The sequence below is a fragment of the Eubalaena glacialis genome, chromosome 3 (genome assembly GCF_028564815.1).
Source record: "Eubalaena glacialis isolate mEubGla1 chromosome 3, mEubGla1.1.hap2.+ XY, whole genome shotgun sequence".
Lineage (NCBI taxonomy): Eukaryota > Metazoa > Chordata > Mammalia > Artiodactyla > Balaenidae > Eubalaena > Eubalaena glacialis.
In genome coordinates, this window is record NC_083718.1 from 98,520,185 (window position 1) to 98,545,481 (window position 25,297).

Consider the following 25,297-nt stretch of genomic DNA (forward strand, 5'->3'; position numbering starts at 1 on the left):
TTATTTAATAGGTATGATTTCAGTTTGGGAAGATGAGAAAAGTTCTGGAGATGAATGGTGGTGATGTTGTATAATGATGTGAATGTACTTAGTACTACTGAACTATACACTTAAAAATAATTAAAATGGCAAATTTTATGTTATGTATATTTTAATACAATAAAAAAATGGAAAAAATATAATTGGAAATGTGCTTTTATGTTTCTGTCAAAGGAGGAATAAAAGCAGCACAAAAATTCAGTCTAAAAATTCAGTATAACTATAAAAGACACATTTACTTGTAACAGTTCTTACTCTGATAAAAAAAATCACGTACCCCAAATAGTCCAAATCTGGGTGGCCCCATCCCCAAGGTGAAAAATAACAGCATTCAAAAACCACTCTATACTTGGAGATGTGCCGTAGACCAAAGTGTGCCGGCCATGCTGGGTGGAGAAGGTGGTGAAGGGTGAAGAGCTCTTACCTCCCACTTCCCTCTCTACCCGGCACAGCCCCCGGAGCACAGATTCCAGCAGAACTTCAGTGTTGGGCCAGGGACTGCAAGTGTGCCAGAGCCTCTGGTGATCCTGCTAGGTAAACGCGTGAAGACATCTCTGTGAGGTCAAACAGATATACTGCAGACTGCAGGAACTTTTCTTTCCTTTGGTCATGGAAAAGTAAGCACCAGTTTGAATAGAAAATAAAGAACTGGATTTAAATGCAAAACAAAGACCTTTTCACCCTGCTTCGCAAAATATAGGGTAATTTGTAGCTGAACTTCATTTCAGGTTTTCAAAATGAATATGGGAAAAGTGATGCTGAGAAAAGACAACCAGCTGCAATGAATACATTTGTTGGTACTGTCTTAGGTTACCTTTTTTGCAGTGGAGTACAATCTTGAGTATCATAAAGAATATTTACAAAACACTTTTAAATGTGTTATTTCTATTTGATCAGAACCATAGAATATCACAGCTAGAAGAAATAATTTAGTCTGTCTTTAGATGAGGGATATAAGACTGAAAGATTTCATAGCTAGCTGGAAGCAGGGAAAAGACCAGAACCCAGCACATCAAGCAACTCTCCAACTTCATAAGAGTCTGAGGACCTTCATCTTACATAAGCAAGAAAAAACAGGTAATTTCTTATGATTTGTTATGTCTACTGAGATTTTCTCTTACATATAAACAAGCCTCTCGGTAAAAATGTTTGGATAACCCAAAGGAATATGGCTGGCGGGTGGGGGTGGAGGGTAAGAAGACAGGATAAACCAGGTTGTACAGAACTTAATATGCCAGCTGTCAAAGATCTCACAGCTTAGTGAACGCTAACACACTGAGATGGTGTATCCCAGAAGTATGTTTACTAATATATGATTATTTCTACTATCATGTTGATTCCCACTAGATTTCAGGAAGGGAGAACATATACCACTGGGCATACAAAGATTTTATACTTGACTCCTCAATCATTCCCCTTACCTACCCCCTTCCCAAACCCTCTCAAGAAGACTTTCATTCTATAGCTAGCTTTGCTCTTTTATCTACCAACTGTAAATGACTATTCATGTTATTACACATAGTTATCTTTGTCATAGGATTTTATCTTTACTTTGGTATATCTTTCAATTTTCACTGAATAAATAAATGGAGTGAAATAAACAAAAGAAAAGTTTGGAAACCCCAAGTTTCTTGTTTTGCCTTAATTTTATGTAAAAACTAAATACTCTATCTAAAATGTAGGAATGTTCTTTGACCAAACAGTCCTCATACTAATTTTTTGGGTGAAAGGCACTTTAAGTCATGTAGGTGCTTTATACTTAATGGCAAATAAAAAATAACGTAGTCATTCACTAGTGATTTTGAGGTTGTCTACTATTTGGGTTGATCTTTAATATAAGGTCTATTCAGTTGTCCCCAAATACTGGCCCAGGTTAGCTGCATCAGAACCACCTGAGGAATTTATTTTAAAAATACATATTCCCAGGACCTGGCTCAGACATTTTAATTGAGTAGAGCTTAGCCAGAGAATCTGTATGTTAATCTTGCACCTCAGGTATCTACTGCTGCATAATATTCCATATTATCTCTTATTCCTGAGAGACTTGAGTAAAGCCAGGTATAGGCCTGACATAGTATCAGAAAATAACCATCCTGCCCTGATTTGTTCTGAAATATGCTTTCCTCAGCAGAAGTAACTCATAAAAGGTTATGAGAAAACTGGGGGGTGGGAATGGGGATTTAAAACCTAAACAAAGGTAAAGGAACAAGGATCTTGACCATTCTGGAAGTTAGTTCTCCAGTACGCCTCACTTAAATCTTTTACTTTCTGATAGTTCATAGTAAGAGCAACTTTCAGTTCCAGGCCTCTAAGCAGCCTGGTTTTCTCTTGTGTTCAGTGGCCATAAAGTTATACGGAGAGCTGTGGCTGGTCCAGGTCAGATCTCTGATTTGTACTTTGAAGCCTAAACTGGAACACAAAAAGTACCTGGCAGTACTTGGAAACTGAGATAATTTTGTTCTTAAAGTCAGTATCACATATGAAAGATTTCACAGGTAATATCAGTGAGTAGAGGGCTGTTGTTTTTTGAACATCTAGAAGGGAAAAAAATCAAAAACAGGTTTTTAATTGGATGAGAGACTTACTTTCCCTTATATTTAACTGCCAATACAGCAAGGAGCTCTGCAACAGGAAACTCCAGAACTATGCTAAGCAAATGGATAAATATAAAAAGTAACTAGTCAGGTCAGGCAAGCAATGTCCAAAGAAAGTCACAGCTACAAATCAGAGAACAGTGGCCAGGATATAAGAATAACAGGTGGGCAAATAAATTAGAAGAACCAGCAGTTATTCCTAAATACTCCATAATGTGCATATAATAAAACACAAATATAATACATAAGAGAATAAAACATAAACAAGGGAAGAAAACAGCTTTTAAAAATTTGGTCCATCTATTCTTAGAATGCAGCACCTTGTGAAAAATAACCACCCATCAGTATGATACACTGAACTAGAGGTTTAGAATTCAAACTGTCCAAGGTGAAAATGACATTTCAAGATCCACTTATGAATAACTGTAAAAATTCTTGGAATTTTCATGCCAGGAGGTGAAATCTGTTGCAAGGCTGAAATTATAAGGTTAGGGAAGACTGGCCATTAAGGAGCAGAATACTTCCTCTTTACATAGAGCCTAATGGATGGCAATTCTACAGCCCAGGGTTTTAATCAGGTGGAGAAGATGTGACTGTCAACAAAATAAAGGTACTGTTACAGTCCTTCCTGCTAGTGTCTGTTTACTGTTCTTTATTTGTTAAAATTTAATTTTCTTAGATGTGATTTCTTACATGGTCCAAAGACTGGGCACCTAAATTCTGAAACATTATCCATCACAAATCTCCATTATTCTCCACCAAAAAGACACAGGCAATTTTTCACTTCTTTGATTACAAACATCAATCCTTTTTCTCCAGGCTCATAGATATGAGGTTTCATTCCCACATTCTGGCTCTGCTGTAAGAAAAGACCTTTTAATTCAGAATATTGATACAATAGTGATTTGTAAGGCTGATGATCAGAATCACCTTTTTAAAATTACAGAATGCCAGCCCACCAGCCAAGAGTCAATCTCTGAGATGGATCCAGGTGATTTTGACTTAAGGCGTATTTGAAAACCACTGACTGAAACTGTGTCCCTGTGTCCTTAAGGAATGTGCATTTTGATAAATTATTTGGCATGGGGGGGTTGGAGGTGATCCTCATGTAAACACAGGACAAATGTAAATGGTGTAGAGGCAAAAATGTGGAGAACTACTGTTTTTCATTAACAGAAGGGCTAAAAAATTAACATATCAGACAGACGTATTCAAATGAAAATACAAAATGCATTTCAAAGTATTAATTTTTTTGGATTATCCCTTATTTTGTGTTATCAACACCATCCCGTTAGCCCAGACTATAGAAAGACTACAGTTAAACCAACATTCTACCTGTTCTCATTTCCAGATGATCCTATATCACAGAATACAATAAGGAAAAGATATATTCAAAATGAACAGGAACTATCCCTATTTACATTGTGGGCATAAGTCAATCACCAATTGAAGCTGATAATTTTCTTTCTTTTAGATCCAGTTTTGCCAATCCTAAAAAAAAAAAACTGTTAGATAATATGGTTATACCATCTGTATAGTTATATTTTTCCCAAGAAAGAAAAAAAAAAACTACCAATAAAGGCACTGAAGTGCTGTGGCTTGCTTTCTGAACCAGCTTTGATGACCACCAACCTTTTTTTTTTTAAACTAGTGAAAGGTCACATCAAAAGATGAAATAGAATCCAATCCAAAAAGATCGGACCCCAAAAGGCACTGCTCAAACTACTGATTTGGAATGCTCAAAATGCATTCTCTTCATTTGCCTTCCCCTAATGGACCATTCAATATTTAATGACATTTGCTGTACATTGTACAAAAGGACCTGCAGGCTGAGGTGAATAGAGCTCTCCACACAACCAAAATGTAAATCTGGAAAATGAGTTTTGACTGCATATCACTAACACAGATATGACATAACACGCTCAGTCAGGCCAAGATTCAACAATACTATTACACCAAAAGACTAACACCTTCAGGGAACCCTTCTACCTAAACCCATTCTCAGACAAAGGCCTAAGCACACAGCAGGGGCAAAAAACAACAGAAGAAAATACTTCCAGAAAGGACTAGTTACAAACAGGAACAAACCTGGACTCTTTACTCACCATTTTAATACTGCTGCCAACTATAACAGATTAAAATCTGTACACACAACCAAGTGGAAAAAAAGTCCCCAAATCAATAGTTTCAGCAAAAGAAGGTACTAAGGATTACTACAATGAACATTGCTACAATAAAAACAATGGCAAACAGGGATTTGGCACCACGTTTACAAAGTAAAGGCATGCACTGTTAATACACTTTAGATGTTTCCCAACAGAAAAAGCCAATGGAAGATGGAAAACAAGGGGCATCTTTTACAGAACTCCCTATGACTGAGACGGACAAGCAAGAATTAAAGTGGTCAATTTAGCAGATGTGTAGCAGCAAAGTCACTGGTTCTGTTTCGAATTTAGCAATTTGCATTTCTAACTGGCAGCTGCCCTGGGTGCATCTGTATCCAAGAAGCTGACTTCATCATACTACATCAGCATTTATCTAGTAATTTGGTGATCAGCATAAACCAGGTTAACCTTCAACCACGAGCTTAAAAGAAGAGCTGGAATCTTACTACAGAATTCTTCAATGTAATTACCATTTAGAAACCATAATGGTATTTTGAACAGGATAGTAACATAAATTTCATCCAAAAAAGCTATAATTAGAGCCCCAATAATTGTAAAGAATTAAGTAATTATGGAAATATTATATTCTGACCATACCAAGAGTTAAAAACAAAGAGTTCCTACTAAGAGGAAAATTTTCAAGATGATCTGGTCACATCATGTGCATAGTTAAGACTGTGTTTTAATAAAGATTCTTTCACAAAGAAATAAAATTTAGTGAAGTTATTCTTCCCTTGATTAAAAAAAACAACAACAACAAAAAACAACTTAAAAAATGAACTACTGGTGGTTTGTCAAGAAGGAAAAAAAAAAGAGTAAGCTACATATTGAAGTTCTGGAATGCAGCACCTCAACTTCACATCTGCCCTAAACATTTGAGATTGTGAAATCCAAGTGATGTCTTGATGATCAAATCATACTTTACAGTTGTTCCAATTCCAATGTCTGACTTTAGCATCTCATGTCAATTAAGAGTTCCCTAATACAGAAGATTGTGCTAAAGAGTACTAAGATTCTGCATGCCGCTGCCATTCCCTGGTCCCGTTCATGCTTGCAGCTGCCCAATGAGACAGCAAAAGAAGTCTGGTCTCAACACTCCACACTGTAATAACTACGAAAGAAGAACATTTGTAATTAGAAAAAGTTTACAAAGTCAAGAGACATCACTACAGCACTATAATTAAACTGTTCAAAGTTTTACCTTTTATTTAACATCCACACTCTTCAATAAAGTCCACATTCCTTTAAGTTGTTTTTAATGATGACATCTGTAACAGCATCAAAAACAAACTGCACATTCTTGGTGTCCGTGGCACAGGTGAAGTGGGTGTAGATCTCCTTGGTATCTTTTCTTCTGTTCAGATCTTCAAACTGGCACTGAATGTAAGCAGCTGCTTCTTCATATGTATTGGAACCTGAGGCAGACACCCAATATTCTCAGTTCAAATTAAAACAGCTGCTTGGACTCAACTAAGTCAGGCCATCACAATTTACTTATGGAGAGAGGAAATATAACACAATTGAAATAAACAGATCTCTATTTTTCTATAATCATTACATGTTTCTTGAGTGCAGAATCTCATTATAAGAAAAATAAAATTATCACAAAGATCCAAGAAAACAAAACCTTAAGTTTCTTTCCCTTTTATTTAGACTTTTTAGCTAAAAAATCTAGAAAGCATAAAAGGAAACTAGGGAAGTAGGAAGATGCATTTCCAGAAGAACATAACTGTTTAAAAGGTCAGAGAGCTTGTGCTCCTTGGAGTGAAGCTGAAATAAACAATTCAAAAGGGGAAGTCATGCTTCTTTTCAAAATCATTTCAGTTTTAACGGAGCTTAGCCTCAGAGCCTTAGGGCAATAGTTTAAATAACCAAAGGTAAACCAGTAGATGCAAAAGGGAAAGGGGCCTGAACTATAAACGTTTAAATGGTGAATTTTATGGTATATGAATTATACCTCAATAAATCTGTTATTTCTTCAAAGAGGGGGACCCGAAAGTTAAACCCTATTTCAACAACATTGGTAATTAACACTCTTAATCGCCTGCTTCCTACACAATCTTGTCTACTTGTGAATCTTTAGAATAGCCTTAGAAACTGTCTGCAGAGCCAGCGAAACTCAACAAAGACAGCATACACAGTTATTCCTGTGAACTAGGGGCTATTTTCAGTGACATTAAGCATGACAAAAATATATCAACAAATAAGTATATAAAGACGACTAAAAAAGAAAAGCTTAAGAAAGAAATGACTATTATTTAAACAGACTATTTAAAGAACAGAAGGAAGACAGCTTGGTAGGTGCTTGAAATAGATTTACTGAGATGTGCAGAACCTCTGTAAATTAAAGGAGACAGATGTTTGAAACACGTAACACCAGATTTTTGTCTGGTAGGAACAGATATTGATACTTGGGAAATCACGACTGTGAGAATCCTTAAGAAGAATGAAGTCAATGGAAGATAGGCTTGGAAGTTCACCCTACCCGCCACCACCCAAAAATGGACATGATATTGAGGACTCTTTGCTATGTGTGAAGATTCCCAGCTGAAACATTAATGTCAATCCTTTACTTGCCTTAAGTAATATTGTTCTCCCATTCTAAAACTTGGATACTTTCCATCAACTTACCCAACTCTCACCTCCCTCCTCCCTCTGAACAGATGACGACATTTCCAAATTCCCTAAGAAAACAGAGGCCACGGGGCTTTAAACTACATCTCAACTGCTTAGCCCACCACCTCACTTAAAAAGTTATCTATATCTGCACTTATTTGTACCTTTGGTCTTAGAGATGTCTTCCTTTTGATTCAAAATTCAACCGCTCTATCTATACTCTTTTTTTTTTTAAGTTGAAGTGAAATTCACATAACATGCAATAAGTTTACAATACAGTGGCATTTAGTGCAGTCACATGCTATACAATCACCGCCTCTCTCTAGTTTCAAACTTTTCCACCACCCCAGAAAAACACCCCATTCCCATTAAGTAATCATTCCTCATTCCCCTTGTGCCAATTTCCTAATAACCAACAACCAATCTGCTTTCTGTCTCTATGGATTTGCCTATTTGGGATATATCATATAAAAGGAAACACACAAATGTGACCCATTCTGTTTGACTTCTTCCATTTAGTATAAAGTTTATAGGGTTCATCAAAGTTGTGGCATTATCAGTACTTTGTTCCTTTTTATAGCTAAATAATACTCCATTGTACAGATATACCAATTTGTTTATCCATTCATCCTACCTAGACTTTTGATTCCTTCTTTTCTCACCTGCTTACAAATCTTGCTCCATCAATTACATCCACTTTTTGTAACTTCTCTTTTGCTGTAGGATCTTACCTCTAAGCCCATAAACATTTAAAGATCTCTCCTTCCCCTGTAATCTAAGCTGCTCAAGAGGAGGCTACGCTTGTCTTCATTTCTTCACTTCCCACTCAGTAACTCACTGGTCCTGCCTCTACTCTCATCATTCCACTGATAATGCTCTCCATAACAGTCAATGATCTCCTGACTGCTAACTCCAGAGGCCATTTTTTCAAAATGTATTTACTTACCTGCATATGACATTGTTGACCACTCCTCACTATTTAAACTCTCCTCTTAGTTTTTAATACTTTGCCTTTCCAGATTCTTCTCTTTGTATCCTATGCAAACCTTTCTTTTTCTCCTGCCAATAGAGGCTGGTATTCGCTCTCATTCTATTCTTTTCTCTCCTCATTCTATATCATCACTCTAGGTCATCTCATCCATTTCCATGTTGTATTTACACATGATCCCAAATCAATATCTGTTACTAACCTGTAACCTCTCCCCAAGCTTCAAGGCCACATATATAACTATCTGTTAGATATCTCCATCAGGATGTTCCGTAGATACTTCAAAACCAACATTCCTAAATATGAATTCAGATCACAGTACCGGCACCCAATTAAGACAGAACTCTGAGAGTACCTTTGACTCGTCCCACTTTCTTACCCTAGCTACACCCTTTCACCTTACTATATAAAGCATTTACAGTGTCTGCTCAGCTAACAAGAGGTCCCCTTTCCTAGAAATACTCAATTCTGATCTAAAGGTCATAGTGATACAGCCCTGGCACTCATGTTTGTGTCCCTAACCTCATCTGATTGAACTAAGGGTTTCTGCCTGACTTAACCCTGGCCAGAATCTCTCCCTTTTAGGAATTTGAATCTTGGGCCAAACAATCCCAGTCTAGCCTGGTCTTTTAAATGGAGGAGATATAGAAACTGTGGCAGGGCCATCTTTTATCACATAAACTGAGCAGCAGAGAAAGTTGGTAAGGAAAGAGAGAAGAATAGAGAGACACAGAGAGGAGAGAAAAGAGATGGGGAAAGAAGTGCTCCCAGGGTTCTTGACAGTGTTTGCAGGGTTCCTAGTTCTAACTGCATTCTTGAGAACTGTCTGCATTCTTGCCCTTGACTTCTATGATATATCCCTGTATCTTCATCAAAAGTTTCTATTTGCATCCTAAGAGAGTCCTCACTAATTCAACTCCCCTTCTATCTCTCTTTATTGCCATCTATCACATAATCTTTCTAAATCAGTTTCTACTACATCATGTACCCCAATGAATATCCTTCAATAGCTCCCCACTGTCTCAGCATGGGATACAATGCCCTCCATGAGCATCCTTGCCCACTTCTCCAACCACTCTTCCCCACCACTTTAAGCTCCAGCAATACCAAATTCCTCCTAGGTTTCAGAACAAATCATGTCATTTTTAACTCCATATTTTCATACATGCTGTTTCCTCTTCCTAAAATGTTTTTATTCCCCCGTCTGCCTGATGATTTATAGTTCATCCTCTTACTATCTCACTCCAAGTGTCATTTCCTCTAGAAAAAGACTACACTGATCCCATCGAGGTAACCCCTTCTTCTGCTCTTCTATTAATGAACATTTTACACTAAAATGAAATTCTTCAAGTGTGTCTCTCTCTTTCTACAACTAATGTCAGTTTCTTGAGTGTAATAACTGCACCTTATTCTTGTATATTTATACCAAATTTTGATTTTTATCATTCTTTATTTGCGTCAGAAAATGAGGATGACAGAAATACAAAATAAACACAGTAAGCTCGATTATGTCTGGAATAGCACTTTAGACTTAAGGGGTCTTAATCACATGCTTAATGTTGATACCACTACCAGTGAACACTCTCCATAAGGAGATACACACAATGTTCAAAACAAAAGACAGCTGTAGGAAGGTCACTGAAGTTTTGATTCAGGATGTATACCTCCAACAAAATCTTTCATGATCCCTTACCTGTGTATTCTGGATAACAGATAGTTAATGGACTCCTCTTTATTTTTTCCTCAAAAAGATCTTTCTTGTTGAGGAACAGAATGATCGAAGTGTCTGTAAACCATTTGTTGTTACAAATGCTGTCAAACAGTTTCATGCTTTCATGCATTCGGTTCTAAAAAAGAAACAAAGGATGATAGGTCAGTAGCAAAAAAGTAAAAGTAGATTAACTGTTAATGAACAACAGACCAAAAAGGTTTTTTTTTTTTTGGGGGGCGTGCTACAAGGCATGCAGGATCTTGGTTCCCCGACCAGGGATCGAACCTATGCCCCCTGCAGTGGAAGCACAGAGTCCTAACCACTGGACCGCCAGGGAAGTCCCAGACCAAGAAGTTTTAAAAGCGCTGACGGGCAATCATGAAAAGAAGTCAGACACTGATAACACAAAAGCTGAGTCAGTCCTCATTTTTATAATTCTTAGAGGTTGAGAGGTGGGAATAAGGACTGGCTAACAAGAGGACTTAATCCTGCCCACATACTCAATGTGCTGTCATATCTCCTAAGTTTAAGAGGGCATGGATCAATATTCTGAAAAATCTAATCACACTGACAAGGAGAAAAATTAAGGATTTTAAGTTTTGGTTCAATGAGTAAATGGATGCACAAAGTCTTCCTAAGAGTTATTTTCCGTTTCCTGCCTGCATTAGACAGGCCTTTTATTTACCAGAACCTCCAACATACCATCTCCTCATCCTCAGCCAGAACGAGGTCATAATCACTGAGGGCCACGCAGAAGATAATTGCTGTCACTCCCTCAAAACAGTGAATCCACTTTTTTCGTTCTGATCTTTGGCCACCTACATCAAACATCCTGAGTAAGGGGAAAGAAAGCACAATTTCAGCAAGGTCACGCACACACACATCTCCCTAAACTGAACTGGTTAGGGAACTTCCCACTATTGCATATTCAAAACCCCATTTATAATAGAAAAGACAAACAAGGAGCAGATAAAATGTAGTCAAAATAATTATCTGTGGTTAAATGTAAAAGAGAACAATATGAGAAAATAAAATTTAGGAACAACTAAAATTCTCATTTTAGATAAACAGTTGAGCCTCTTCACTATCAAAGCTTGTGTCAGACGTGCCAAAAGTCAGCAGAGTAAGCACTGAAATGGATTAAAGGAAGGAGGGAAAAAAGACAGGAAAAACGAAGAGCTGAACAATACAACTTAAGATAGGAACAATACTAACTAACATTTACCAGACACTAAACATCTTAAAGTACATTAACTAATTTAACCCTCATAACACTCCTGTCAGTACTATTATTATCCCCATTTTACAGATGAGGAAGTTGAGGCACAGATATGTTAAATAATTTGCCCAAGGTAACACTACTAACAAACGGGGACTGGAACTCTAACTCCAGCACCCAACCTGGTACCCACAACACTACTCTACCTCTCAAAATGGTTTATCTCTCTAGCTAAAAAAAAGAACAATAAATCCCCAACTTGCATTCTGCTTCCATAACTCTACTGATTCAAAACTTTGTTTTCCTTACTTTTTGTTTGTTTGTTTCTTTTTTTTTTAAATTGAGGTATAATTGAGATACATTTCTCTTTAAGGAAAACATTTAAGAGATTAATTACAGAAAAAAGTAAATTATATTTTATGGTAGGACTCTAAGAACCTAATATCTAAACACAAAATTTAACCAATATTTCCCAACTCCAAGTCTTATTTAACCTAATTAAAAATAACAAAGCCTCAACGGTTCACACATTTTATGTTCCACTTCAGATTAGTTTTAGACCACTATTCCCTTCTAGGGTGCTTACTTGATATCCTGAGTCAACTGCTGAACTACTGTCAGCAGTGTCCTCATCTACCACCTATAGTAAAAGGAGGACCTGCACGGCTTTGTTTTTTAACTGGTACTAGGGTCTGAGGAGGTATGCATACAAATGGTTAGCTACTCTTAAGATATATGTTTGATGACAATGATAAAATGTTTTAGGGTTAAACTCTGCCAAGCTGGTTCAGTGTGTCAGATCTACAGTGACTAGGGATCTATTTCCAGAGAATTTTCCCCCTAGAGACTGAGACGGATAAGACACAGTTGAGTAATTTCTCAATGTATGTTTGAAAGAGAACAGTCATCTCATCTCTTCATGACCCAACTTTTTCTTTTGGTCTTTTGATCTTCCCCAGTTCTTTTCAACCTTTAGTCCTGACACCTCGAATGAGGCAATCACAAGTTGGCTCTAATACAAGGTCATACTATAGGTTTTAAGAAAGCTAACATCACATATTTTACCATGGACCTTTCAAGAGCAGACACACACTGGTACACCAATAATTTGAATTTGCTCCACCATTTCTTTCTATAAAGTCCATAAAACTGGCAGAACACTGTGAAGTTCCCAAAGTGGGCTTTTCGCACATATTAACATTTACAGTATCATTCACTAACAGATCAACATTTTATAGACATTACCTCATAACTGAGAGGCAAGTAAGCAATTACACAATGCCTTGCATATAGTAGATGCTCAATAAATGTTTGAATAAATGGATAGTGGTTTTGCCTAGAGAGAAGAGGAAAAGGAAGAAGTGATAGTACTTCATAACAAGATATCTACATGCCAACAATAAAGTGGGTGCAGCACCTTAATTATATCTGGCTATTGATCCTGACATAAAATGACCAATAGGAATCACCTAACTAAAGATCTATGACATCAACAAAAAAGTTTCCCACACTAAATAAATAAAGGTCATGACATATAATTATGAATGGATTACTAATCTTATAGCACACCAAGAGATAGCTCACTCCTACGGTTTCATGGGTGATAATGCATGGAGACTCTGCTATTCTTGTTAAATAAATTCATCAGTACTACGATAAGCAGCTCTGCTATTCTAAAAATATTCAGCTGAACTGCTATTTTCCTGCACCAGGTTTCAAATCTGTTTCAGTGTATTAAGATTTCAAGACCTCAACTAGTATGTAGTAATACCTAAACTCTGTGTGGGTTTTGCGAAACCTATGAAGCAATTTTTTTCAGAGAAAAGAAAATTGAGAGAATCTGAACTAGAAGTTACATTTGCATGCAACAATGCTGAATATCACATTCTATATACAAGCATAATGAAGTAGCTAAAAAGGACATCATATACTGAAGGGGGAAAGTTTACTCCTAATCTCAAAGGTCATAAAAGCAGAAAACAAGAACCAAAAAGACAGTTCTATTATTTACAAAAGACCATTAACACAGAGACAAGCTGAAGCATATTCTAGAATTACTAGTGCTGATGAGAAAATCCTCTGTATTAGAATACTAGAATCTTCTCTCTCTAAAACAATAATTGTTTATATTATATCATACTTCCACAAAATACCTCTATCCCTAGATCGATATTCCATTCTGTACTGTATTAAGAACTAAGTTGTGCATGATACTGTGCACAAATCGGTCAAAGGCCATGACAATATTAGCTTCATTCCAGTAAACTGAGCGAGAAGTGCAATCCAGTAAGAAAGGATTGACACTGGTGAGAAAAGCATTTCTATTTTAATATCAAAATGCCAGAACAAAGCCACATAAACTAAACCAAAACACTAGCTTTCTATCCTTTTAGTATTGTTGTTACCCTTCTAAACAACAAACATTCAATACATGTTTTGGCGATTCCAATAAAAAAGCAGCTGAAAAGAATAAAATTAAAAATAAAATAAATTGGTAACCATATTACTACTTTTATTGATATGTAAGTTACAATTTAATTTTGAATTTAAGTTCCTCCAAATGGAAAATATACTTGATGCTATTTGGAGAAAGAAGTAATGTTTGGGCCCCCATTCAGTTTAAACAGTCAAATACTGGCTGATGAATATAATTATAAGTTTCTAAATCAAAGAATATTGCCTACAGAAATTTTACCCTGATTAAGAGATACTAACTAAAGGAAAGATATTTGTGTTTGGCATATCTAGAAAAAGGCTAATGACTTACTTGAAGTACAGGTCTTTGAAAGTGAAATGTGTTTCCACAATGCCTGTGGTCTTCACTCTTGTCCGCAAAACATCTTGCTGAGTTGGAATGTAGTTGGTTTGGGATATTCTATCCAAATCATTTAGGTAACTAAGTAAGTAAAATACACATTTATTTTTACTTAGTGAAGCCAACCATGTGCACAGCAACTCAACAGACTAAACTAGTTCCTTGCCAAAAGCAGGTTCTGAACCTGTCACTAAAGTAGCAGAACAAATCAGATCTTCAGTATCACAGAAAATAATGAGAAAAAAATGAACCTAGCATAGGACAATTAAAGTAGGTTTTATATACACTACACAAAAGTGGTTTTAATTCTACCAAAATTAAACTGTGAAAGCCAATTAAAAACAAACATGGAAATGCTATTCTTAATAAAGATTCCTGAAATTTAATACTAAATCAACTGTGCACTGCACAGTACAAAAACCTAACCAAAACAAAAGCTCTCAGACATTTAATGGGTCATGTGTATGTTTAAACATTTGCTAGGACATTAGGAAATGCTGTTTGAATTACTAAAATTAAAAAGAACTACTTAGTTCAATAAGAATGAGTATTTCCTGTTTTCATTCATGAAACAGAAAAGTTACAGGTTGTTTTTTTTTTTAATCTAAGCCAAAAACAAATACCTCCAAAGAAACTTCATTTGTTCAGTGGAATAATTTAAAAACTGCTTTAAAGCTAAACTAAATTCTTCACAATTTCAGGGTTCCCAAAGATTTTTTTTTTTAAGAATCGGTGATACCATAATAAGTGAATTTTTAATGATCTTCTATAAAACTAAGTACCATCATTAATGTTAAGGAATCAGTCAACCTCAGATCAACAATTATGAAAAAAAAAACTCTATATATCATGTGTCTTCAGGTGTAGTTAGAGGATTCAGAGCTTATTGAATGTATGTTAAAAAAATTACAATCTAGCTTGATGACTACTGGGAGAATTATTTAAACTACCAATATCTGTAACTGAAAAATATTATTGAGATGGGCAAGAATCCTGAAGTGTTTCTAAAGTCAAGTTTTCATTTAAAAAGTAAGCTAAGTTTTTCAAATATCATTTAATTTCTTTTTATAATAATTTGAGCTAGAATAATAGGAAAAGCAGGAAAATATAATATTGGAGAAAATACCTTAACGCTTAGAACTGCCTTCATTTAGTACGGAGATGGATACAAGTAACAAGAACTTACCAAGCCCCCCAAAAGCACGTTAAGAAAAAAACCCACACATTCTGAATATAGGTCTTATAAATAAACACATTGTAAGAGAAGCAATATAGGACAACATGTAATAGCTTAACAGAAGTATTAATTATCAATACAAATTCTCCAAAACCATGTAACACTAGAGAATTTCCTTAACAAACAGATGCTTCAACTTCGTCCCAAGACTCAACATTCTCTTTCTATACAAAGTCTACTATTGTGATCTGGCAAAAGATTTATAAGTGGTGACTAGTACCAGAGAAATCCATAGTGCAGCCCAGCCACAGAGAGTTGTATGCATAAAAGGGATATCACAATTTTAATTTCCCTTGCTAGCTGGCAATCAATGCAAAGCCCTTATGCAGAGGGAACCTACTGAGTTGGAAGAGATCCAGGACTCAGCTGCAATAGATTTCTCTCCTCTTTCACTTGTTTACTATAAATGACCATGGAGCTACTTTCATGATGCGAAGTCTCCCATTTACACTCCAAGAGGAAATATTTTTCTCCAAATCATATAAAATGACCAAGGGCTCTATAACCCTAAACTGAAACAATCTTTATAAAGGGATCCTACAGAATTCTAAGAGTGTCTGTTTCTTAAATATTTCCTTAAGAATGGGCACTGAACTTTCACTAGGGTCACCAAGTTACTTTCTGTTTTCATTTCACAGAGAAAAATTACTTACTATGAAGCAGAATCATTGAGCTGATATTCCCTGGATCTGCTGAAGCAAGCCTGCACCCCACCGTCTCGCCATAACCGTTTAATCACTCCTGCTAATTCTGGAGTCATGACTCCTTCTTCCGCACTGCCAGCTAAAACAAATAATTGCCGGGCATCGTCCTGAAGAAAGCAGTTAAAGGAGAGAGACAGATGATTCTCCATTTCTTAAAGAATTGACAAGAGTCTCTTTAACACACACACACAGATATACATTATATGCTATATTACTTAAAAGAGGTATGAAAGAGGCCTTTCCTGGCAGTGCAGTCTGAGAGAATTTACAATGAAGTCTGTCCCCCTTCTCTCTCCACTACAGTTAGAAGTGCAGAGCAGAGTTGAGGAATGATTTCACTCCCACTCCCACTTCTCCACACACCACCATCCCCTGAAAAGATCTCTTCTAACTGTCCTACAAATCCCCATCCTGGTTACTCAAGATTTTTTTAAAAAATAAATTTATTTATTTATTGTTGGCTGCATTGGGTCTTCGTTGCTGCGCACGGGCTCCTCTCTAGTTGTGGCGAGCAGGGGCTACTCTTCGCTGCGATGCACAGACTTCTCATTGTGGTGGCTTCTCTTATTGTGGAGCACGGGCTCTAGGCGCACGGGCTTCAGTAGTTGTGGCTTGCGGGCTCTAGAGCGCAGGCTCAGTAGTTGTGGCGCACGGGCCCAGCTGCTCCGCGGCATGTGGGATATTCCCGGACCAGGGCTCGAACCCGTGTCCCCTGTATTGGCAGGTGGATTCTCAACCACTGCGCCACCAGGGAAGCCCATGATTTTTTTTTTGACAGAAAAATAACTGATCTGTCTGTGAGACGGGCACATGTAACACATCCCCATTCTGTTAAAGGAAGCCTACAATAAAAATAGAAATGAAAAGACTAGCACATAAGAGGTAAAGTCTAAACACATCAAAGGGAGTAAAACATTAATCAAATTTAAGGAAACTGTTCTCTTTTTCCTTCTTAATCTCAGACAGAGGAACAGGAAGAAGAAGAGACTGAAGCATTTAAGAAGTCTGGAAATCTAGTAGGGAAAATAAACCCCTAAGGGAATAATTCAGTCTCTACGTTCCCCAAAGGTATAATAATCCTCTAAAGGAGAGAGAAAGAAAGGCAGAAGGAGAAAAAGAAAGTAACACAGAGATCTGATCAAAATGTCATGAGTCACAGACATAGCTTTATAAGTGGTTACAGTTTTTAAAACTAAGATACGTGAGAGGTAAAGAGGACAGAAAGGGCTGAGAATTGTGATTGCTTTGCTTTATTCTACCCAGCACTGCTTGTCAGATACTTTATAAAAATAAACATAGTTCTCATGGGATGATTTTCCCACCTCAAATCTAATATTTATCTGCCTCAGGATATTTCCAAATAACCATAAAAATGCAACTACTAAAGAAAAACATACACTGGGTAAAGAAGAAGTAAAGGGGGAAGGGGAGCAATCAATTGTATTATAAATAGTCATTAGGACAATAAACTAGCAAGCAAAAAGCATTTCAGACCACAGGTGAAATTGCAAACAAAAATTCCTAAGACTTGCGTATTCCCAAAACTCATGCATCCACCTAAGCAAAACAAACCAAAACTAACCATAGTGCACTCCAATTAATTTTGCCGAACCCAGGATCTTCAGCCTTAATGGATTTTGCTGAGTAATATTCTCTTCCTTTGAGATCCTTTCCAGTGTTCTTCCTAGTAATACTTTAGACCCAATCGTCTCTAAGAAACTTAATCTAATATCTATAGTACCCTCGTCTCTTTTTAGAGATAAAAATTTTCGATAAAGGAACGAATGAGAAAAGCTGAAAAATTACACAAACTGGCAATGTACTCAACAGTGGGCATGTCCTTCTATGCCTATGGAATAGTACGTTATTTAACATTTAATGACTTTATAGTCCCTTGGTTCTGAAATTTGACCTATACTCATGCAGGTATTCAAAACCTCAATAAGTATTGCTTTTTTTTTTAAATACCATGATTCTAATTTTAGAAACTTTAAAATAGAGAGAGAGCTACTGCTTCGTATTTTTGCTGTCCTGACTTTGTAAAGTTTTAGGACAAAACATTTTTCCCTTACCACTTAACCCCTTCTACAGACCTACTCCTGCTTGCCCATAATAAACCCTCTTTTATAGGTCAATAAAGAGGCCCCTCTTTACAGTGAACTTCATACCTCCACCCTTAAGCAGATATGAAAAAGCAACCTATCCCACACCCAGCTTTATGCTTTTCTATTCACTCTCCAGACAACTGTAAAAAACTAGAGAAGGATAAGAGAGGAGCTATAAATATAAATCCTTACATATGAAAGAGAAAAAGAGAAACTTCAAAAAAAGGGTTGTAGATTAGGATGAGTGAATGCTGGAGGGCTAGGTGATTCAGGAGGCCTGAGAGGAATTAATAATGTCAACTGCATCTGGTGACATGGGAGTGTTAGGACCCAGAGATTAATGATACTGATTTGATAAAAGAGAAATGAAAGGAGGAGGGATACTATGGTGTGAATGTTTGTGTCCCTCCCAAATTCTTATGTTGAAATCCTAATGTCCAAGTGACGGTTTTAGGAAATAGGGCCTCTGGGAGATACTTAGGTCATTAGGGTGGTGCTCTCATGAGTGGGATTAGTGCCCTTATAAAAGAGATCCCAGAGAGCTCCCTTCCCCTCCTGCCAAGTGAGGACCCAGCGATAAGTCTGCAACCTGGAAGAGGGCCCTAACCAAACCATGCTGGCACCCAGACCTCAGCTTCCAGCCTTCAGAAGTGTGAGGAATAAATTTCTGTTGTTTATAAGCTACCAAATCTGTGGTACTTTATTACAGCAGCCTGAACAGACTAAGACAGAATATGACAACTACGTCTGGTGACAAATGAATGATAGGACCCAACGATTAATAACAACTAATTTGACAGTGGAAAGAAAGGAAAGGAGGAGGGATGGCCAAGAGACAGAAAGGAGGTCAGACAGAGGGTGAGAAGTAAAAAAGGAGGAAACTAAGAAAATAAGTAAATAACTGAGATGGAGAAAAAGCCAACAAAGAGAGGGAAGAGAATAAATACAGTATTACTAACCAATTATTGGATACAGCAAATACAACAGAGAAACAGAGTTGGGTGATAGGAAGGAATGAGAAAAGGGAGGAAAAAAGTAAGAACACAAGAAAGAGCTGGTAGAAAGAGGGAGGAAAAAGGAAGAAGAAAGGCAGCGGCGAGAGGGGATAGAAGGAATAAGACAAAAATAAGAGTTTGTTTATTCTTGCCTTAGCTATCACATTTTTCCTGCTCAGAGGCTTAGAAAAATAGTCCCTGATTTTTTGTGATATGGAACCCTTTTACAAAAACGTAGAAGTCATGCCCCACACATTCCTCTTCATTTCTTCTTTTGCTCCTCTTCTCGCCAATCATTTTACAACCCTTACTCTAGCTGCCCTTCCTTTATGGCACCTCTAGTCTTCCTAATCTAATACTACCCAATTAGAACCATCCTTCTATTATTTTTCCCTCCAAGAATTTCCTCACTTATTTACTGAATATTAATTTACATCTGAGAAATTGAGAGTTGCTTAGAAGAGTTCCTAAGCTACTTCACAGACATATAGGCTTTGCCTTTCCAGGCAGTCTCCCCAAGTCACTTCCTTTTATTGCCCATAGCACCTAAGTATGACGCTGAACACAGCTGATGACTCCCTTAGTTCTAGGAGAGCGTTCTATACATTCCCAGCCTTCTCCTGGAATTTAGCTGATGATGATATAAAAAATCCCCCACTTTCATTTTGGCTCTCTCCCCACTGCATCAAACATCCTAATTTATAAACTAGACCTTCAGGGCCCACTAAGTATTATAATCAATCAACACAACTTTTGAATATCTGACATGTGCAAGAATTACACTAGGACATGGTATAATCCAATTCTATAGCCTATAGTACAACGTAGTATAGGGATATAGTTATTCTTGAATACTGGAAATTTGCCTCTAAAATTGAGACTTAGTGTTCACGTCCTTACCAAGTTTATTCTGTGACACTGATATTTGCCTTTAATCTCTACACCTCAGAAAGCAGAACTCTATATCATGACAACCTCCCTTAGATTATTTCAATTTACTATCATTTACTACTATAAAAGTCAAGAGTGCTGTAAAAGAAGCAAGTGAATAAAACAGTTACCACAAAAACCTACAGTATATCCACAGAATCCCATTTCCTAGACTTACCTTTGTGGTAGTAATCTAATATCTCTTAAAGTAGATTGCTAACATGTCTCAAATGAGCAGACAGTACTTTGCTACATCTTAGCTTGTTGCTTAAATTTATTTCCCTAAAACATGAAGCAAATTGTGCTTAACTGCATCTACTGAAAAAGAGCAAGTAAAGAGGAACTGAGAAACACTTACTGCTCTGGCAGCTTCCCCAAAGTCAATCTTTAGCCGTCCCATGGCTCTTATGATTGCAATGATGGACTGTATAGTATTGCTGTAGACAACTACTTTATATTGTTTACATTCTTCCTCTGAATAGCCATCCTCATGAATGATTCTTTAAAAAGAAGAAAACCACAAATCATTACCATGGACCTAAAATGAAAAGACACTATGGACTTTTATGCATTATGAGTAAATGTAGTTTTACAAAATACCATGTTCCAACTTACTTCATCTGTTTCACAATGGTGCTTTTACCAGATTCTCCAGCACCTGAAACAAAAGAAAACCAGACTTTGAATTCATCTGTAATCCAGCTCAAAAGTATGAAATCAACATAAGTGATAATTCTAGATTAACAGAAACCACAGGTCCTAGGGAAAACTTTGGTGAGGTTTTCTATCTATCAGGAAAAACTACAAAGCTTCTCCAGTAGAGATTTTACTTTCTTTATGTAACACAGCAACCAAATATAATTCACTGAAAGTGTTCCAGGGCCATCTTGATTATCACCTGTGTAACATAGGCACTCTAAAGGAGATATGGCAACATAAACACCTCTAGGAACTCATCCTCTACATCCAGGGTCCCCAAGCCCTGGGCGGCGGACTGACAGCAGTCCTCAGCCTGTTAGAAACCAGGCCGCACGGCAGGAGGTGAGCGGCGAGCAAGCGAAGCTTCATCTGCCGCTCCCCATTGCTCGCATTACCACCTGAACCATCCCCCTGCCTCCCCTCTGCCTCCCGTGGAAAAACTGTCTTCCATGAAACGGGTCTCTGGTGCCAAAAAGGTTGGGGACCGCTGCTCTACATGAAACGTCATGAATGACATAGACACTTAACACAGGCAAAAATGAAATGATTTTTTTTGGCTTATTCACTTTTATTAATTCCTCTGTCGATATCCATGGACCTAAGAAGCAGCAATCCTCTCAGCCATGAGACTAAAGAGTTCAAAACAGAGGAGGCATTGTCCCTACCACTTTTCCACTGTATACCCCCTCAAGACCACATTTCCCTCCTCAGCCAGCTGGAATCACTTTAACAACCACAAATGTCAGATGGGTCCCCTGAACTCCTTGACATTCTACCTGCACTTCCTTAGTCAACTCATTCTCCCACCTTCCAAGATGCCTATCTGACACCACCTCCTCTCTCTCAAACCTTACAAACCCCTACCCACTCTGACTCTCAGCTAATGATCCTGCCACCCTCTTACTGGAAAAAGTAAAGCACTCTGAAAAAATTATCTCATTTTCCCATAACCAAACCCACCAATCTATCTGCACCTCCATTAATCTCTACCTTTATCAGTGGATGAACTATCTCTGCCAGTGTCTAAGACTAACCCTGGAGAGAGTTCACAATTGGAGGCTGTGCACTTACCCACCTCATTTTACCTATTCAAGGTCTTGGCTGCTACAATTGTCCCATGTCACTCAAATATCATCAAGTTTTCTCTACCCACTGGGTCACTCTCTTCGTTATACAAACTTGTTATACTATCCATCTTAAAATCAACACAAACACACCCCACTTCCTACCTTTCCTTGACTCCACAAATCTTCCTCTAGCTACCACTCCATTTTCTCTCTTCCTCTTCATAGCAAAACCCCTCTGAGTTGTCTATATACATGTTCTTCAATTCTTTCCCCCAATTCTCTCCTTAACCCACTCCAATTAGGTGTTCATACGCACTACTCTACCCATTTCTCAAAGTCTCCAACAACTTCCATCTTAACAAATCCAATGGTCAATTCTCAGTCCTCATCTTACTCAAACTCTCAAGCAGAATTGGTCCAAGTTGATGACTTCTCTTGAAATATTTTCTTCACTAGGCAAGCTTCTAGACCCAACATCCTACTGGTTTGACTCCTACCCCACTCCTTCTCAGTGTCCTCCCTCCTGTCTCTGAATTCTAAAGGTTGTATTGCTTCAGAGCTCCTTCATTGGACCTTTTCTCTATCTAAATTCATTCTCTAGGTCATCTCATCTAACCTTATGGTTTTAAACACCACTCATAAACTGATAAGAGTTAACAGCTAGTGGGTACTTCATGCCAGACACTATTCTAAACACTTTACTTGTGTTAACTCATTTAATCCTCACAATAACCCAGTGAGGTAGATATTATTACTATCCCCATTTTATAGACAGATGACAAATTCACTTGTCCACCACTACATAGTCAGTAAGTGGCAAAGCTGAAATTTGAATTCACACAGGTTGGCTCCAAAGTTCTTGTACACTGCCTCTGTGCTAATGATTCCCAAATTTAGATCTCTAATCTATACCCTGGCTTCTAACCTTGGCTCCAGACATGTATATCTAAATTACTTACCTGATAAATCTTATATTTCTAGTAGACATCTCAAACTTAAGATGCCCAAACTGAGTTACTGCTTCCCCACCCTTACCCTCAAACAAACCCTGCTCCACCATGTATCTCATCTCAGTAAATGACTTCAACATTCACCCAGTTGCTCAGGCCAAAACTGGTAAGTGACATGTAGCTAACATACAGATGGAATGTGGGTGCCAGGACCTATATGTATACTGAATTAGTAGAGCTTAATTTTTAAAAATAAAAATAAATATAGCTCTAACAGTTTCTTCTTGTACCACAATGATCATGAGCATACTGGAAACCATAGGCCTAGATCATTGCAAAAGCTTCCTAAATGATCCAATGCTTTAGACCTCACCTTTCCTATGGTCAGTTTTCCACTCAGTAGCTGGAATGAATTTTGTAAAATGTAAATCAGATCGTGTCACAACTCTGTCCCAAAACTCTCCTATGGTGTCCAATTACACTCAAAATAAAATTCATGGGCAATAAGGCCCAATATGCTCTGGCCCCTGTTTACCCCTTTACCCTCAACTCCTATTATTCTCCACTTTGTTGTCTTGCACTTGTCAGACCAGCTTTCTTGTTTTTCCTCCAACATATCAAACTGGTTCTCAATGAGCTAGATCCTGTCTCATGATCTTCACATTTACCATTCTCTCTGCCTGGAATAAGTTTTTACAAGATCTTCTTCACCCAGGTTTCTGCTTCCCTCAGAACAGACTTCCCTGACTAATCTATCTAAACAGCCCCCACCCAATCACATTCTCTCCCCTTACTCTGTTATATTTTTAAAAGCACATATCACTTCTTCACATTACAGATTTCATCTCCTGTCTTCTCCACAAAATATAAGCTCCATGAACTTTATTTATCCTCGTATTCCCAGGGCCTAGAACAGTGCCTGACATAAATTGGTTACGTAGATAAATATTGATGAACAGATGAATGACTATTGTTCAATAAGCATGATCCTTTATTAATATTTCTCAACTCTATCAACCAAAAATGTTAGTTAAAATAAAGTTCAAATAATTTTATAATTTCAAACATCTACATTTTTAGAGAATCAAAAGGGACATTTATATATGATCTTATCTCTGTTCTTATCACTTAATTGATAATCGGGGTAGCACTAAAACAGTTAATATTCAAGTAGCACACAAAGAACTTCCTAATGATAGTGTGAGAAAGAAGTGATTTCTCCCATGCATATCTAAAAAAAAAACCCTAATGATTCAATTTTGAGGAAGAGAATACAAAAGCATACCACTTACATTTAAAATAGTCTACAACACACAATTCCCAGATTATCCCATGTGAGCAGCAACTACAAAATTAACTACAAAAAGTAGATTAATGAAGTAATGTGCACCATTCTTTAATATATTGAAAACAGCATTTCTACCACTGATGTTGGATTATTTTGAGTGAAATAATAAGTTTAATAATCTCAGAATCAATTTCTACCCATCTCATTAAGTTCTACCCTATGAAGGTGCTGATTTAAAAAAAAAAAAAAAATGTTGCTCTATCTCTCTCATGTTTTTCCAAGGCTCCCTGATAAAATGTCAGTTTGTCCTTCTCTTTATTATCACACAACATATATTCACCCAAGTTTTTATTAGGCATCCAATTCTATCTCTTAAAAGAAAGCACCTCTTACTGACCACAGAACTAAACACAGGATTTGTTTCAGTGGGTGTTCCACAGCATTTCATACAAATAAAGAATGAATTGCTTTATACCAAGCCTTTGACCCATTCAGCTTCTAGATCACCATGAAAAGTGCCACCATCTTACTTTCCTTCCAGGTACGAAATCTAAGAGTCATCTGGAACCCACTCACTCTTCTCTCCTTACATCAAGCTGTAACAAAATCTTCTTCTTGTGCGTTTCTCAAATTAATCCTTTCTACTCCTCACACATCTGAGCCTGACGTACACCTACTGGATGTTACTGCTGCAATCTTCTCAAACTTCTAGCTCAAAGCCCCTCTTCCCTCTCATCATCTCCAAATGGCACTATTAAAAAACATCAGGGCTTCCCTGGTGGCGCAGTGGTTGGGAGCCTGCCTGTCAATGCAGGGGACACAGGTTCAAGCCCTGGTCCGGGAAGATCCCACATGCCACGGAGCAACTGAGCCCATGTGCCACAACTACTGAGCTGTGCTCTAGAGCCCACGAGCCACAACTACTGAGCCCATGTGCCACAACTACTGAAGCCCGCATGCCTAGAGCCCGTGCTCCGCAACAAGAGAAGCCACCACCATGAGAAGCCCACGCATCCCAATGAAGAGTAACCCCCACTCGCCACAACTAGAGAAAGCCCCCGCGCAACGAAGACCCAATGCAGCCAAAAATAAATAAATTTTTTTTAAAAAAATCAGTTTATCTAATAATTCTCCAAATTCTTCCAACATTTTCTATAACCCTTTCTTATTAGGTC

At 37.4% G+C, this 25,297-nt stretch overlaps 1 protein-coding gene across 1 annotated transcript in view; it reads right to left on the reverse strand.

The window, feature by feature from the left end:
• Positions 1-5,364: 5,364 nt before the first annotated feature.
• Positions 5,365-25,297, reverse strand: part of GNAI3 (G protein subunit alpha i3) — a 36,444-nt gene continuing 16,511 nt past the window's right edge. Inside the window, exons 2-9 of the mRNA XM_061183748.1 lie at positions 20,734-20,776; positions 20,477-20,618; positions 16,038-16,195; positions 14,100-14,228; positions 10,816-10,945; positions 10,096-10,249; positions 6,000-6,213; positions 5,365-5,909 (exon numbers count right to left, since the gene is read on the reverse strand). Coding sequence (XP_061039731.1) covers positions 6,023-6,213; positions 10,096-10,249; positions 10,816-10,945; positions 14,100-14,228; positions 16,038-16,195; positions 20,477-20,618; positions 20,734-20,776 — 947 coding nt within the window. The 3' untranslated portion in view covers positions 5,365-5,909; positions 6,000-6,022. The remainder of the gene's footprint in view (positions 5,910-5,999; positions 6,214-10,095; positions 10,250-10,815; positions 10,946-14,099; positions 14,229-16,037; positions 16,196-20,476; positions 20,619-20,733; positions 20,777-25,297) is intronic.